Raw genomic sequence first — 17,259 nt, forward strand, 5'->3', positions numbered from 1 at the left:
ATGCGGGGGTATGAGGAGGAACCCACAGAACTGTACCAATGCCTTGCCTCTGCGGTTCAAAGTTCAAGTGGAACTTGGCCAGGGCTCTAGTGTTGTAAAAACACTGTCTAGGTGACTGTGCATACAGCCAGTACTGCACTTTATGGAGTTAAAGGAACCTAGGCGGGTCCAGACAGGAGGGATAAATATGATCTGTTTGGCTAATGGATGCAGAAATTAATTATGGCAGGCAAAGAAGAACCCATCAGAATTGGCTAATGGGAAATGCCAGCTTGTGTGAGTAGTGGCTAGAGATTCAGCTGTGGCAGAGAGAGGAGAGGAGCTAAGAGTGAACAGGTCCCTGAACACCAGGCTGTGGGGGCGGGGCTTAATTGAGGGAGGCAATTAGCATACAATAGTGGTTCTATTTTTATATCTTAATGAGTGTGGTAACAACTCACAATGCATGTCCTACCAGCCAAACAGCTTAGTCACAGATTGCCAGAATGAAGCTGCAGAGAGCTGCCAGCCTCCTGAGGCCCACAGTTTATTAGTCCAAGGTCCCTTATCTCCCACTAAGACCTGGCCTATACGACACAGGTATCAGGAAACACAGAAGAGCCTGTGAAACCCTTGCTCATATGCAGGACACCACGCATGCATGCACACTCGGTGACTTCTCCCAGGCACGCACTATGAGTGTTCACCTGTAGATCCTGGCCATTGCAGTGTCACAGGAACTGGGTGAAGGCTGGAGCATCTAGGTGTGGAGCATTTAGGTGTAAGCATTTAGGTGTGAAGCATTTTGGGTGTGGTATTCTGGAAGGGCTTGTGTCTAGGCAAGGTCTTGCGGAACAAACATGCTGGTCTGCAGGGGGAATGGGCAGGTCCAGCCCCTCAGACTTTCCCGTGTGTTGTTTCTGGTAATCACTGGCTCCTCTCCCAGGTCAACGATGTCTGTGTCTGCCAGCACAACACAGCTGGCCCCAACTGTGACCGCTGCGCCCCCTTCTACAACAACCGGCCATGGAGACCTGCAGAGGGACAGGACATCCATGAGTGCCAAAGTAGGAACCTGGGATCAGTCCCTGACTGTAGCAAAGGGGATGGGAGTTGATTCCTCTGTTTCTTACCTGTAACACTGGGAATCTGCTTTTGTCACTTATGTGGAAACTGAATTTCAGCCAGGTCTTTCGGATCTCTAGTTTAGAGTGGAACTAGAACCCCCTCCACCACTGCCTCCACCTCTATTCTGTTAGCCATGGAAGAGCCAGGCTTTGGTCCCTGCTGTAGCTCCCAGAACCTCTGGCCCCCAAGCTCCCTGTTCTATGTCAGACACATCTGGCTCCCAGGGATCACATCTCTATACCCAATGGTCCTTGGATACTGAGTCTTTGTCTGTGCTGATCACAAAGTGGCAGAGACCCATCTGTGGTTATGCCAAGGGGTAGAGTGCAGAGGGGGCCCTCTTTTCTTCTGGAGTGCATCCAAAATGGAGTTTGGAGGCCCGAGTGCTTGCCCACTCAGCCCTCTTTCTGGTCACCCTTCCCCAGCCTCCTTTGAAATAGGGCTTCACTTGCTTGCTTTTCATCTTGAAGAGTCAGTAGAGGTGCAGGTGCTATGGTGTCTGCCATGGTGGTCTGTGTTGCTTCATGGAGTCAACCTTAGATCTCCCTGTCTAGGGTGTGACTGCAATGGGCACTCAGAGACCTGCCACTTCGACCCAGCTGTGTTTGCTGCTAGCCAAGGGACAAGTGGAGGCGTGTGTGACAACTGCCAGGACCACACAGAGGGCAAGAACTGTGAGCGATGTCAGCTACACTATTTCCGGAATAGACGACCAGGCGCTCCCATTCATGAGACCTGTATTCGTGAGTAATGGCTTCAGGGACAAATGACTGTCCATCTATTCTCCCTAGTTTGTCCCTGGGGACAGGAAGGCCATCAAGAAAGAAGGAAGCTTTGGTGTCAAGGAAGGACGTGTGGGTTGTTTTAACTTAGCTGTGCTCTACTGAGTAAGTCACTTACCCTCTCTGGTCTCTGAACCATCAAGCAATGAGCTTGCTGATCAGTATACAGCCTTTCTTTGGGGTGCAGAGAGAAGAAAATTGAAGCACAACTCCTGTCTTTGGGGTGTACACACATTGTGAAACTGAGGAGTGCAAGGACACCCCTTTTGTTTTTCTATTTCCCAAGTGTTGAGACCTCCACCATGAGATATCTTAATCCTCCAGCCCCAGCACAATGACTGGTAAATTGCTGTGGTTGAGTATTTGTTGACTGACTTAACATGCCCACCAGGCCACTGGATTCACATGGGACCGTGGTTTTCAATCTTCCTAGTGCTGCAACTGTTCACTATAGTTCCTTATGTTATAGTGAACTTTGACCACAGAATCAATTTTGTTTGTACCTCATAACGGTAGTTTTGATACTGTTACGAATTGTACTGTAAATATCTGTTATGCAAAAGACATCTGATATGTGACCCCAGTGAGAGGGTCAGTCAACCCAAAGGGATTGTTGTGATGCACAGGCTGAGAACTGCTGACCTAGAAGAAGACAAACAGGTTAGAAAAAAGTGTTTCAGGTCAGTTCGATCAGGACAAACCTTGGGGACAAAGGAGCCTTGAGTTTTGAGAGACACAAAGGAGTCCGGGAGCAGGCAGGAGAAGGTCAGTAGCTGACCAGTATTTTGTGTCTGGAACTAGTGAGACAGACTTGAGTCTGCTTCCCTTACCACCCAGGATAATCTCCAGGACGTTAACATCTGCAAGCACCGTTTTCCTCACCTGTATGGCACCCTCCTGGGAGGATGCGGTGCCGATTGGGCAGTGCAGCCTGTAAGAGTAGTCATGGAAGTCACTCAGGAAGTGACAACCATAGAAGCAAGAACAAGCATGGTCCTTAACAGAAGCACCGTCCTACCTGTTCTGCCTTTACCGTTTACTGTTCAGAAGAAATGTCTTTTCTCATGTGGCAGATGGGGAAACAGGCACCAGGGTTCCATGCTTAGCTGGGGTCAGGAGGCTGGAGGACTTGGAGTGGGATATCCTAGCACATGCTCTGATTTTCCTTTGTTCCTGCCACTCAGCCTGCGAGTGTGATCCAGACGGGGCAGTCCCAGGAGCTCCCTGTGACCGACTGACGGGCCAGTGCGTGTGCAAAGACCACGTGCAAGGGGAGCGCTGTGATCTTTGCAAGCCTGGTTTCACAGGGCTCACCTTCGCCAACCCACAGGGCTGCCATCGTGAGTAGAAGTCCCAGGAAGGTGTGCGGTGAGGTGACATCAGCTGTGGGGTGGGGAGCTATCAGAACAAGCCTTGTCCTTGGAGTGTTCTCAGAGGAAAATCCCTCTCTGTGCACGTGTGCTTTGCCACAGTCCTCCAGCAAGTGGCAGCACAGGCCTGGGTTGGAAGGTGGGTTTGAGTCAGCCAGTGCCAGGGTGGGCGGGCTGGCTGCCAAACTGCCAGGTGGCTGGGAAGGCGCAGTGGCCTTATGAGTAAGCCATGTTACGCACAAGGACAAGCCCTGTGACTTCAGGCTGGTCTCATCACAGAGCTCAACTTCAGGTTGATGTACCAGCTCTGTACAGCATTAGCCCTGGATTCCATTTGCAGAGTAAGAGTCTGGAACACAGTGTCCAGAAGCAGGGCCAGACAGAGCTTGGTAGGTAGGAAGGGTCCTTGAGGCTCTCTCCAGTAAATCAGAGGGCAGGTTGCTTTGCCAGGGCTGGGCCCTCTCTGATGCATGTTTTCTGGGGCCAGCCTCTCTCTGGGTATCTACCTATGCTCACCAGCCCTTCCTCTCTCCCACAGCCTGTGACTGCAGCATCTTAGGTACCCGGCAAGATATGCCTTGTGAGGAGGAAACTGGACGCTGCTTGTGTCTTCCCAATGTAGTGGGCCCCAAATGTGACCAGTGCGCCCCTTCCCACTGGAAGCTGGCCAGCGGCCGGGGCTGTGAGCCCTGTGCCTGTGACCCACGCAACTCCCTCAGCTCCCAGTGCAACCAGGTATGAGTGACATGCCCAAGGGCTCCTCAGTCACAGAGAGGGCCCGCCTCCAGTGTCTCTCAGCTTCCCCTTATACTGTTCTCTGTCTTCCTACAGCCAGGCAAAGGTACATCTGTCCCCTTTCTCCTTGGGGGAGGCCACCAGCTCTCCCTCCCCCTATAGTTCTCAGCCTTGGGCCAGGCTTATTCTTCCTACCTTCTGCAACTTGTTGCTAGAATTTGACTTTGGGCTTGTCTTTGAGTGGGAGCCCTAGTTTTGGGGAGCACCAAGTCTGTAGAGCAAGGGTCTGGGGCACAGCACCCAGAAGCAAGGTCACACAGAGACCAGAAGGCATTCTCTTTATCCAGTTTACAGGGCAGTGTCCTTGTCGGGAAGGGTTTGGTGGCCTCACATGTAGTTCTGCAGCCATTCGTCAGTGTCCCGACCGGACCCATGGAGACGTGGCCACAGGGTGCCGAGGTAAGTACTTACTACATGATCATGCAGCAGCCATGTAGAGGGGAGGGTTAACTGGTGTTTTGGTGAAGGGCCTTGATACGGTTGGAAGTCTGATAGCCTGGGCAGCCCTGTTAGCATCTGCACTTGAAGACTGCCTGGCCTCCCTGTGCCCGGATCAGGTTAACTAAGCTAGCTCCTCACAATCTAAGATGAGAGGTAGAGCAGCTTTGCTCCCACTGCCTGAGGTTAGTGCCCAGCAGCAGTGGAGAAGGGGGACTGGAGTGCTTCCCTGGAGGGCTTATATATCAGCCGTGGCATAGGACTGGATTCTAATGGCCAGCCTTGGTCTCAGCTCTGCCTTGCAGGGTCTAAGCAGCTCCCTCCCCTCTCATATTTCTGCTCTTAAAGGGGAGGTGCTGTGCACTGGGCTCCTTGTGTACCGTGGTTGCCTCCTAAACAGAAGCGGGGAAATCAGAGCGTGATGTGCAATGGGTGTGCAGATCAGATAGGTTCACATGTGTGTAGATGTGTAACTCGGAATGTGGCAGGCATGTGGTGGGTGCAAAGGACAAGCTTTGCTCTATGATGTCAATGGATGGATAGTCTATGTCACCCAAGCAGGCCCAGTTTCTTGATCCTCACCACACCCCTTCCTCTTCCTGTCCTCTGACTGTCCTCTGTCTCTGACAGACTGACTGTCCTCTGACTGTCATTTCTCCCGGCTTCTAGCCTGTGACTGTGACTTCAGAGGAACCGAGGGTCCTGGCTGTGACAAAACCTCAGGCCGTTGCCTCTGCCGCCCCGGCTTGACAGGGCCCCGCTGCGACCAGTGCCAACGAGGCTACTGCGACCGCTACCCAGTGTGTGTGGCCTGCCACTCTTGCTTCCAGGCCTATGACACAGACCTCCAGGAGCAGGCTTGGCGCCTTGGCAGTCTCCGTAATACCACTGAAGGCCTGGGCACAGGGACAGGTCTGGAGGACCGTGGCCTGGCTTCTCGGTTGCTAGATGCCAAGAGCAAAATCGAGCAGATCAGACAGATTCTGGGTGGCACCTCTGTCACAGAGCGGGATGTGGCTCAAGTGGCCAATGCCATCCTGTCTATCAGGTAGGTCCTTTTTCTGCTAAGCTGTTGGAGGGATTATGCCAGTGGATTTGGGTGAGGGCTGTACTGGTTTATTCCAGTTCACTGGGGGCATTTCTACATACATCCTCTCTTAGCTACCAAGGCATGTCTGTGAAGGTGGAGTGGTGGTGTTTCCTCCATTCTGCAAACTCGGAGACAGGCACAGGTGGGACGAGCTGTGCAGACAACAGACCAGAGCCCGAGCCTACTATTCTTCCCGAGCCTGTACTGCCAGTGGGATAGTCAGCCCTGGATTAGTCACCTTGGCAGAGGGCATCCAAAAGACAGGGCACTAAAAATATCTCTGAATTTGTCTTTAAAATGGAAGCAGTCCTACCCACACTCCTCCAACCAGCAGAGGCGCCTTCCTTAGGAGCTCAGGTTCTGAAAGCTTCTATAATTAGCTTGTGTGTTCCCTGAGCCTTGCTGGATGGTGCCAAGCCCAGAAGGAATATGAAAGAGGCTATGCTTCTCATGAGGTATTCAGTCACCTGGGCAGTGTTGGGGTTGAGGAGGCTCCCGGATGAGCTACAGCTTGTTGGAACCTGTTCATTCATTCATTCATTCATTCATTCATTCATTTTGCATGTGTGTACTATGTGTGTGTCTGTGCATGAGTGTGCAGGTACACATGTATACAGAGGCCACAGTAGGTTAGTGGGTGACTCTTGTTGTTACTGTATGATATATCTGCCATGGGACAAAGTCTTCCATTGACTCAGAAGCTCACCACTTTGGTCAATGCCTAGCTTTTTATTTGTGCACTGGGGATTTGAACTGGGGTCTCTTTAGTTGCAGAACAAGCATTCTTATCCACTGAGCCATCACTCCAGACCTTGTAAATGACTTTTGAGTACCTAATAGGATACAGATGTTGTGCAAGGCACTTGGGACATTAAGATAGCAAAAGCATTAAGTGGCTTTTACATGCCAAGGGCTAAGGTGTCTGACCTTTAAACAGTGATGTGATACATGGGGTATGTTAGAGAACTAAGACTTTCACAGAGGAGGTCATGGTGGCCTTCACAGGGGAAGTGCTATATGACCTAAGCCTCAGAATTAGGCAACTAGTCCACAGTTGGACAGCACAGGAATGTGCTGTGTTTTGGTAGGCCCTGAAAGTGCATGCTATGCCTGAACAAGGCTGTATGGTAGAGATGTGTAAGAGTGGACAGCCTGGTGATGTAGGAGAGGTCCTGAGGCATGAGGACAGAGAGATGCCAGAGATACTGAAGCTCTGGACCCAGGGCCTAGAGTGATACTCCCAGCTTGTGCCAGAGAGAAATGGCTGTTGAGCATACAGTGGTTGAAGCTCGACAGGGGAGGGTCAGGCTACAGAGGAGAGACTGGAAACACCCCAAGCATAAAGTAAGAGCTGAAGTCAGCCTGGGGAGCCCGAGGAGCCAACAGGGTGGCCCTCTTCATGGAAGCCAGGAACAGCCAGGAGATGGAGGAGGAGATAAATTCTGTATTGCACTGACAGAAGTCAAGGAAAGAGAGAGAGAGAGAGAGAGAGAGAGAGAGAGAGAGAGAGAGAGAGAGAGAGCATTCATAGAGCCACCTGCAGAGAGATGGGGTAGGCTGTGCCCTGGCTTCAGCTTGTCTGAGCCTCGGCCTGGCAGAGTTCTCAGTACCATGTGAATTGTCCCCTCTCATACCCTCATGGAAGGTCCTTCCCCATGCAGCCTGCTTCTCTGACTCAGTTACAGCTTCCACCAAATACCCTTCTGTCTTAGGAGGACTCTTCAGGGCCTGCCCCTGGACCTACCCTTAGAGGAGGAGATGGAATCCTTCTCTGGAGACCTGGGGAATCTAGACAGAAGCTTCAATCGCCTCCTCCTTATGTACCGGAGCAAGAAGGAGCAGTTTGAGAAGCTAAGCAGTGTGGACCCTTCAGGTGAGGACAGAGGCACAGGCTACTCACCCTAGGGAGAAAGACCCATACCCAAGGCCTCCAACCCTTCTTTCTCAGGAGCCTTCCGCATGCTGACTATGGCTTATGAGCAGTCCTCCCGGGCTGCACAGCAAGTATCCGACAGTTCCAGCCTGCTGAGCCAGCTGAGGGACAGTCGCAGAGAGGTAGAAGGTCTGGAGAGACAGACTGGAGAGGGAGGAGCTGGAGGAGCTCAGCTCATGGCCCTGCGCCTAGAGATGGCTTCACTGCCTGACTTGACACCCACCATCAACAAGGTGACTGAGAATGAGAGCCCAGTGTCCTGAAATACTCACAGCTGTAATCTGTTCCACTCAGAACTTACCCCACTCTTTCTTGACCCCATGTCCTTGCTGTGTGTTCCAGGATTGCCAGGGGAACATGGTTATGGTTGCCATGGAGATGTATGGGTGTTTAGTGTGGGATGGGAGTGGTTGTGGAGGGGCCTTTGACACCTTCATCTCTCCACAGCTCTGTGGTGGCTCTAGGCAGACAGCCTGCACCCCAGGAGACTGCCCTGGATTGCTGTGTCCCCAGGACAATGGTACAGCCTGTGGCTCTCACTGCAGGGGAGCCCTGCCCAGAGCCAGAGGGGCCTTACACATGGCAGGGCAGGTAGCTGAGCAGCTACGAAGCTTCAATACCCAGCTCCAGCAGACCAGGCAAATGGTAGGTGCTTCAGGGCATGGGGGCAAGAGTCACAGGGCACAAAGTCCCCTGAGCAATCCAGAGTTCATGTTTTACAGCCAGGGGAGTATAGCCCAGAGATCTCAGCTGATTTGTCTAATGTACCCACAGCAAGTGTAAAAACAGAATTCGGAGCTTTCTCCTACATAAATATGATCTGCAGATGGGGTTTGGCTGCAAGTCCCAACACCGCAGAGGACTCCCCACAGATTCCTTGGGAGCTGCCCAGAGGCTCCTTGGAGGCATTGTCCCTTTCTGACCCACGATGTGTTTCGACAGATCAGGGCAGCTGAGGAGGCAGCATCAAAGGTCCAATCAGATGCCCAGCGCCTTGAGACTCAGGTGAGTACCAGCCGCTTACAGATGGAGGAAGATGTCCGGCGCACACGGCTTCTCATCCAGCAGGTCCGGGGCTTCCTCACAGGTGAGCTGCCCCTCACCCCCTGTGAGCGTTCCGGCTCCCATCTGCCCTTCACGCCCACCATGAACCCACTAGTTCATTAGTCTCCCGCTTCCTTCTTCCCACCATGCAGCTGCACTCTGGCTTGACCTTGTCTCCTGTCTGGTTTGTTTGTTTGTCTTGCTTTGTTTTGTTTGGCTATTGCTTTTGCTGCCCTCCTACCCTTCCTCCAGCTTCCCCCTCTTTGTTCTTGGATAAACCTGGGCTCCTTTCTTGACCTCTGTCCATCTCATCTCTGTGTCTGTTTCTCTTTCCTTTGTTCACTGGACATCTTTGAACCTGTCAGGCCTGTGCCCATGGCAGGGTCTTTCACTGATTCTTGCTGGCCTGGGATAAACAGCTCCAAGACTATAGCTTTAAATGCTACCTCCCCAGAGAGGCCTGTACAGTCTCCCTGTCTGTTCCCCTCCTCCCATCTCCTGCTCCTCTTTCTACTCAGAAGTGGTTGTACAGTCCATTGTGAGTGTGCCTCTAGGAAAGCCGTTTGACTTGTTCATGATGGTATCTCTGGCATATATATATAAAAGATTGGTGGAATGAATGAATGAATGAATGAATGAATGAATGAAATGAACTCTCTTCAGAGGCCTAGGGCATGAGATAGGACTCGGGGAGGTTGCTTCTCTAGACTCTATCTTTCCCTTGAGAATGGGGTTGGGTAGTATTCCACAGGTTTATCCTGAGGACCAAGGAACTGCTGTAAAATGTGCTTTGACAAATTATAGGTTGCTGGCATGTGAACTGATATTATTAGCTCTGGGGTCCCTGCCAGGACTTTACTTGTCTAGAAGCCTGGTTGGTCTGAGCTGAGAGTTGGGCACAACAGCCACAGCTCATGATACTACTGCAGTAGCAAATAGGCCAAAGCTGTCTCCCGAGTGCAGACAGCAGGCCATGTGTGGAGCCATAAGGGGTGCAGATAGTACCAAGTCCAGGGGCTCCTCCACAGAGGCTCTTTGACTTAAGCAGGGGGAGCCACTGGGGAGCATGATTTGGGAGTGCAGGGCAGAGGTGCCTGGCACATAAGGACAAAGGGCAGTAAAGGTTTGGGGCTTGAGGCTGAATAGCCATTTTATGCTAACTTGAGCAGGCCCGGGCTCAGGCTGGGAGGAGCTGACTCGGGTGTAGCTTGGGCTCAGCTCCTGGGATCAGGCAGTAGCTCTCAGGCCTCAGCTAAGCTGCACCTCAGGTCAGGGTCAATGATAAGTATGGAGCAGAGGGGATGGTGGGCCTAAGAGAGGCTTGGATGTGGGTGGACCCAAGAGAGTTATCACAGCCAGCACTTGGTGGATTCTAGTCTGCAGACCCATGGCAGGAGGTGCCAGTGCCAGCTGCTACTGCCCAGGGGAGAGAATGGCAGACCTATGGAGGAAGGAGTGTTGCCTTTGGTAGCCCTTCAGGTAGAATTGAGGAAGTTCACAGCTGGGGCTTGTGGAGCAGTTATTAATGTAGGTGGTATTGGAAGGCCTTTGTATCACATTTCTCAACAGCAGCCACTTGGGCTAAGCTCGCCAGGGAGCTGAAGGTGAGACGGGACTACTGCTTAGTTAAACAGCCATGGCTGCACCTTGGGCTCCTGTGGTGTGTTGTTACATAGTGTAGAACATCCAGTCTCCTTCCTCCCCAAAAGGACCTTCTACCTGGTGTGGAGAGGGGCAGTGGATGGAATCCATGTCACCTGCTGCCTATGGAGAGAGGCTGGTCCCAGAACCCCAGAGGGGTTCAGGACAGGCTAGACTATCTGGACAAGTGGACACTTTCCTTCCAGTATGTTATTTAGAAGCAGCTGAGAGATGAGAAGGTGTCACCTCTGTACTTCTCTCTTCAATCTCTCTCTGAGACATTTTGTAGAAACACTGGCTAACTGATGGGGACATAGCACAGCCCAGGATGGGGAGGGGGACCTGTCACTCAAGGCATTTCACAGGTCAGGAAACTGAGTCTAGGCCACCTAATTGGCCAAGAACAAGTTCTCTTCAGTCTTTCATTTCCCCCCTATACAAAGGGCCTCCAAGTGCCTGGCCGGAGCTGATATCTGGGGACACAAAAGGGGCAAAATCCAGTCTCTGTTCTCAGGGGGCTCATACTACAGCAGAGAAGAGAGACAATCTAGAAGACTATGTTTATTGGGGGGATGGGGGACATGCTGTGCGCTGGGGAGGAAGAAGAGGTGAGGACCTAGGAATGCTGCTTCTAGAGTCCTTTGCCAGGCCTGGCCTGAGACAGTGATATTTTTGGAAAAAAAAAATAGTAGTCTTTCTCTGCCTTTGCAAAAATGAGCACTTGGGCCTCAAGACGGGTGCAGGGAAGGGGGTCTCATTGCCAAGGAAGCCGTTCCAATTCCTGGCCGCTCCCTCCAATTTGGAGCTGATTATGTGTGTGCTGCTGTGGTTATTCAGCACCAGCTGCCTGGCACCACCTCCTCTTTCAAGCCCACAGCTTCCTGTGGCACAGACACTTAGCTGCCACAGCTGTGCCCACATCCCTCCTCCTCTCGGTAGAGCACAGGACAAGAATCCTATAACGTCCTGGAAATACCCCAACCCCAAACCCCTACTGGAGAAAGGTACCTAGGTTTGGCCAGGAGGAGCAAGGCTCTTGGAGAAACAACACAGGCTATAGCAGACTTCCTCCAGTAGTGCTACCCAGCCGAGAGGGGCTGCTGACCCTAGAAGAGCCTAGTGCAGCCCCCAGTCTGATGCCTTGCTTGTCTGTCTTCCAGACCCTCACACAGATGCAGCCACCATCCAACAGGTGAGCGAGGCAGTGCTGGCTCTCTGGCTGCCCACAGACTCAGCTACAGTGCTACGCAAGATGAAAGAGATCCAGGACATTGCTGCCAGGCTCCCTAACGTGGACTTAGTGCTATCCCAGACTAAGCAGGACATTGCACGGGCCCGCAGGCTCCAGGCTGAGGCCGAGAAGGCCAGGTATGGCTACTGGCCCCAGTGCCTTCCTCATGGATCTGGGCTTATGTTTATTCTCCAACTGGTTGGCTGGAGAGGGGTACAGGGTCTATAACATGGGAAGGACTTACCATGGCTAGCGAAGCCAGGGTGTCTGCAGGTTCCAGGCTGCATTTCATACACATGACCTAGTACTTCATGCAGGGAGCTTGTTCCCAGAGAGCACCCTAAGGCATCACTCTTACACGGCTGCCCCTGGGTCCTGTGGGAAGAGAGCTAATGTTTCCCTTGTCTTTGCCTGCCTAAGAGCAGTGTCCTCCAGAACGGTTGAGAATCGAGCCCATATCTGTTCATTTGTTGCTCACTGGTTCTTTCTCCCCTTCCTTTTCCTTTACTCAGAAGCCGAGCCCACGTTGTGGAAGGGCAGGTGGATGACGTGGTCGGGAACCTCAGGCAGGGCACCGTGGCTCTGCAGGAGGCTCAGGACACTATGCAGGGCACTGGCCGCTCTCTTCGGCTCATCCAGGAAAGGGTTACTGAGGTGAGGCTCCCCATGTTTGCGAATGAATAGATTTTGGTACAAGGCAGATGGCTGGAGTATGATGCCTGGAGGTCTTGGCTGGGCTTTGAGCTTCAGATTTGTCTCACATGTTCAGGAGGCAAAAGCAGGGATGGGATCTGAGCAGCATTGGGGATGAAGTGAGTGGAGCTGGAGGAGGAGAAAGCCTGGGTACCAATGGACAGGTAGCTTGAAGTCAAGGGAAGACTTTCCTTCGTGAAGCAAGAGAGTCAGGGAAATGAGGCCCCTGGATGTTTGTGAGATGCAACACAAACCCTGATTCCTTTGTCTTTCAATGCAGGTTCAGCAGGTCCTGGTACCAGCTGAAAGGCTGGTGAAAGGCATGAAGGAACAGATGAGTGGATTCTGGGCACGGGTGAAGGAGCTCCGCCATCAGGCCCAGGAAGAGCAGGCACAGGCAATGAAGGCCCAGCAGCTTGCAGAGGGTGCCAGCAATCAGGCCATGAATGCTCAGGAGGTATACAGATGGCAAAGTCATCCCAGTCTCATGGGGCCAGAGTAGGGTTTCCGAGGATTAAGGGTTACTACACTTTATATGATTATACAGGAAAGAATTGGAATTGTTTGGGGTGGACTGGAATGTACCCTGTGTCTGATCTACCCACCCCTGCTCCTCTGGGTAGCTGGTGCAAGGTACAAGGAGCACCCTAGGTACTCTCTGTTTATGAATGAGGTCCACGTTCATCTACAAAGTAGTTCTCTTGATACCCACTCTGGGGCTCATCCCCCAAGTCTCCAGCCTGGTCAGACGTTCATGTCTTAGACAGACACCCGGGGCTCCATCCTAGTCAGAATTAGGACAAAGAAGATCAAAGAGACCTTTCAGTATCCCAGGAGCATGGGCACATGCGATTCTGGTCTAGTGACATCGTTGGCAACATACCTTGATAAAACCCTGCCATTTTGTACTTGGTAAGTGAGGAAACACAACAGGAGGAAAGACATTTTAAGACATCCCCTGCGGGTCAGGGATAGGGCATTATAGGCAAACCCAAGCCCTAGGGATACTAGGAGGCTGTGTGCTTTTTGGGTGATGCCAGTTAGCCTCTGGCATTTCAGACTTTAGATGATGATCGTGGTGGTATTGAGGATGGCCTCTCTTTTCCAGGGCTTTGAGAGACTTAAGCAAAGGTATACAGAGTTGAAAGACCGGCTGGGTCAGAGTTCTATGCTGGGTGAGCAAGGCAATCGGATCTTGAGCATCAAGGCGGAGGCAGAGGAGCTCTTTGGGGAAACCATGGAAATGATGGATAAAATGAAAGGTGAGCATGATCCAGGAGCGTGGACTGTTGGGCATTCTTAATTTAAAGATTTTTAACTATATTTTTTGTGTGCACGGCATGTGCGTATGTACATGTGCGAGTACACATGTGCCCTGGCATGCATGTGGAAGTCAAAGGACAGCTTGCAGGAGTTGGCTATCTCCTTCTACCTTGTAGGTTCTGGGGATCAAATTCTGGTTATCAGGCTTGGTGGCAGGTACTTTTACCCATAAGCCACCTCACTAGCCCATCCCATCTGAGACTCCTAAATCTCGCTTATGTTGGAGCCAAACTGACAGTGACAGAGGAATGAGAGCAGCCAAGACTTACTGGGCAGCCAGTACATGTGCTGCAGGAACACAGACATGTGCAGGTGACATGGCCTGGCACGGAGAGGCTCACTGTCCAACTGGGGCCTTTTCTCCTGCCACCCTCAAAACGCATGCTTTGATATGCAGTGACTCGTGTCTGTGATAAGGACACAGAGCTCTGGGGGCCCAGAGGACAGTCAATGCTGGGGAGAAATGTTCAGAGAGGTAAGATCTGAGGAAGGAGGTGCCGGCCTGGGAGAGGCTAGAGGACCTCAGGACAATGGATGATGGTGGTGAGAAGAGGGGTTTTGAGGATGAGACCAGACTCTACCCAGAAGGAAAGGAAGGTAGGTGAGGAATCCTAAGAGGGCAGTCTCATGGCTCCTTGCTGCCCCGATGATGAGGGTAGACATGGATGCGGTCCCATCCCAGGCCACCTGAGGGCTTGGAACATGGAGATATAAAGAGAGAGGCCTTGAAAAGAGAGAGTTCCCAGGAACCTGTCGATCTGTGGGGCTGCTGAACTGGTGTCTCCAGCTGCACCCATTATTCCTCTGGCTGGCAGAAGTCTCGTTTATAGCGAGGTGGACACCATAGAAGAGATTAGGTTGGTGGGTTTACGGTGGATTGGTGAGAGGCTGTGGCCACATGCTCCAGAGGAGAGAGTGGGGGGCTGATTGAGCACTTGTCCTGGTCTTGCCCAGTGGTATTCTATCTGCAGATGATATACCATGAAACAGAATCACTGGATAGGGAACTGCAAAAGTCTAAAAGTGATGGGTTGGAACCAACTGGGTGAAATTACGTAAGAGGAAAAGTTACCTCTGCCCCTCTTTGGGCCTCTGTTGTTAAACCGTGGCTTGAGCAGAGCTGGCTCATGTCACCAGAAGCTCTCTGTAATTGGTAAGGTGACGGTAAGCTCAAGCTGTCACTCGCCTGAGAGACACTCAAGGGTTCCGAGTCACTGAGAGTTGCTCTAAGCCAGCAAGATCTTGCTCACTGCTAAAAGACTTAACAAACCTGACCCATTGGACAAACAGGAGGCAGCAGCTCAAGGGTGACAGTAAATGATCTCCCAGTCCCAGAGGATCCCATGCAGGCAAATCCTAATAAGCACATAAATGTCTGCCTCTGTGCTACAGACAGAGCCTTCTCTGTTGGCTGGGACCAGGCCACACCAGGTGCTGAGTCATTTTGCTGTCACCCTGTCCTGAGTGTCCATCAGCCTGAGACTCCCTGTAAAGGTCCACATGGGCCTCCATGGGTGTGAGAGCACAGGTCCAAGGCTGTAGCACTCTGTTAGGGATGGTGAGGGCTACCTCATCTTCAGAAAGAATACTGACAGACCTACATTCTTAAGAGAGAAGTGGCCAGGGGGAGGGGGTGATGTTGCAGCTGAAGAATGGAGGTGTTTGTCTCTTGGATGTCAAGCCACATAAGTGTGCAGTACTGTCCTACAGGAGCACAACACACAGATTCCTACTGTCCAGGGGATAGGCCTGGGGCAGCTAGGTGGGCGGAAGCAGGAAGTGTTCAGATCTGGGCTTTAAGAGATGACTTCCGACATAGCTAAGGTTGCCCAATGCTGCCCCATGGAGGCAGTCCATACTCCTTCCCTCCTCTTGGCAAAGTCCAAGCCATCACGGTATGGTAGAGGGGGCTCCTCTATTGGAGAACTGTAGACAGAGTGTCTTATCTGAGGATGGTGAAGCACTGGGGGTGGAAGTTACTATTTCCTGGCATGATATTTCAGGGAGAGGAAGTGGTGAGCAATCCAAGTTGCCTGGCTAGCTTTTCCCAGCTTCCATTTGAGGATCATTGGTAGGATTCAGGGTTTTGCATGCCCAACTTGGGTTGCTAATCTTGGTGCCAGCAGACTTCTTTATCACTCTGGGATAGCCAGACAGCCTGGAGCAGAGGAGAGAGTTGGGCAAAAGGAAGTCTGAGACTGGGTCTGGGCCTGCCATGTTTCCCTAAGAGTGGTATGGGGCTTGAGAAGTGGGTAGTAGGTGGGAACTGTCTGCCTCAGTGGTTGGTTGCACTCCTGTCCCTGTTGCCTCCAGGTTGGGGGAGGGGAAGGATAGACTGGGAGTCCTAGGGTGTCTCACCTTCTGATTCTTCCTCACTGGCTGTTTCCATCTGCCTCAGACATGGAGTCAGAGCTGCTTCGAGGGAGTCAGGCCATCATGCTTCGTTCAGCAGACCTGTCGGGGCTGGAGAAGCGCGTGGAGCAGATCCGCAGTTACATCAACGGGCGTGTGCTGTACTATGCCACCTGCAAGTGATCTTAAGTCCCAGCCTCAGACAATTCCCCTCCCTGCCTTGGAAGGGACACAGGGGAGGGGAGGTGTTTCCTGGACCTAGGGCACTTGGATACCATTGATAGCATAGTCTGGTCACCATGGACATGCTTCAAGGTACCTGACTGCCACTGAGCCTGTGCTTGCCTGACCACACTAAGGAGAGAGATGGTGCAGGGGGTGGGGCTGTCACAACTGAAAATCCTCCCAAAAAGGGAGCTGGATGGACAGAGTGCCCCCAACACCAACTCCTGCCCTCCACTGTGGTAAAGTCTGGGACCAACTCAAAAACTGAACAAAGTGTGATGTACGACCACAAAGTCCAATAAAAATCTTTGGACAGGAGCCTGGAAGCTCAATAAGAAAATCGTCTCTGTCACCTTCTCTGCCTCCCGTTGAGGTTCCTGTGGACCCAGTCCTATGGCTTGCCCTGATTACTCAGTCTAGCTCAATTGGCCCCCGGACTCAGGTAAATTGAGCTTCTGTCTCCAGACTGGAATCCATCTGTCTCCTTCTCAGTCTCTGCTTGTATACAGTTCCCTCTGCTCTACCTAGGCGGAGGAAGGGGGGGCGGGGGCTCTCTATGTGCTCATCCCTGGCCTATAGTTGCCTAATGTCTGGGACTGGTACCACAGGCCCAAAGACTTTGAGCTTCAAGCCCTGAGAGCCAGGCTTTTGATGTCAGCAACCTATAGATCGCTGGTGGCTTGTTTCTCTTGGTTTTAATCTCTCGCAGCCACAGCTCTGGGCAGCTCTTATACCCCTCTGCTTTTATTGCACCCCATGGCCCTTAAGGCTTGGCAGTCATGGAACTTTAACCACCTGGACCCACAGTTTTTTCTCCTAGGATCCTGTAACCTCAGTCTTTTCTCAGCTTTGGCTTCCTGTCTGCTTTACCTTCCCTGGTACGCCCACTCTATGCTGCCTTTGTCCCCTGCAGGTCAGAAGGCCACTGCTCTCTTTCCCTCTGCTGTCTTTCCTCAGGTTACCACCTCAGGCCACTCTGATTTTAACAGACTGTCTCCCTGTTAACTTGAAGAGGGCTGAACAGCCGGTGTGTATGGCTGAAAGGAGCCTGGAAGAACGTTTGTATTTGTCATTGCATAGTCTTCCGAGCGTGCATAAAGGGCTGTGTCTAAGTCAGGGAGCTACTGCAATAAAGAGACACCATGACCAAGACAACTCTTATAAAGGAAAGCATTTGCCAGGTGGTGGTGGCATACACCTTTAATCCTAGCACTCAAGAGGCAGAGGCAGGAGGA

At 52.0% G+C, this 17,259-nt stretch overlaps 1 protein-coding gene across 2 annotated transcripts in view; it reads left to right on the forward strand.

Moving 5' to 3' along the window:
• Positions 1-16,364, forward strand: part of Lamb3 (laminin subunit beta 3) — a 41,554-nt gene extending 25,190 nt beyond the window's left edge. For both annotated transcript variants that reach the window (XM_087581072.1, NM_001100841.1), the window contains exons 9-23: positions 926-1,046; positions 1,662-1,850; positions 3,074-3,229; positions 3,798-3,994; positions 4,342-4,453; positions 5,162-5,540; positions 7,295-7,455; positions 7,531-7,748; positions 7,963-8,160; positions 8,458-8,602; positions 11,361-11,568; positions 11,944-12,085; positions 12,405-12,581; positions 13,233-13,386; positions 15,846-16,364. In XM_087581072.1, coding sequence (XP_087437198.1) covers positions 926-1,046; positions 1,662-1,850; positions 3,074-3,229; positions 3,798-3,994; positions 4,342-4,453; positions 5,162-5,540; positions 7,295-7,455; positions 7,531-7,748; positions 7,963-8,160; positions 8,458-8,602; positions 11,361-11,568; positions 11,944-12,085; positions 12,405-12,581; positions 13,233-13,386; positions 15,846-15,982 — 2,694 coding nt within the window. In that variant the 3' untranslated portion in view covers positions 15,983-16,364. The remainder of the gene's footprint in view (positions 1-925; positions 1,047-1,661; positions 1,851-3,073; positions 3,230-3,797; positions 3,995-4,341; positions 4,454-5,161; positions 5,541-7,294; positions 7,456-7,530; positions 7,749-7,962; positions 8,161-8,457; positions 8,603-11,360; positions 11,569-11,943; positions 12,086-12,404; positions 12,582-13,232; positions 13,387-15,845) is intronic.
• Positions 16,365-17,259: the final 895 nt, after the last annotated feature.

Source organism: Rattus norvegicus, chromosome 13, assembly GCF_021556685.1.
Source record: "Rattus norvegicus strain SHRSP/BbbUtx chromosome 13, alternate assembly SHRSP_T2T, whole genome shotgun sequence".
In the NCBI taxonomy this organism is placed as follows: Eukaryota; Metazoa; Chordata; class Mammalia; order Rodentia; family Muridae; genus Rattus; species Rattus norvegicus.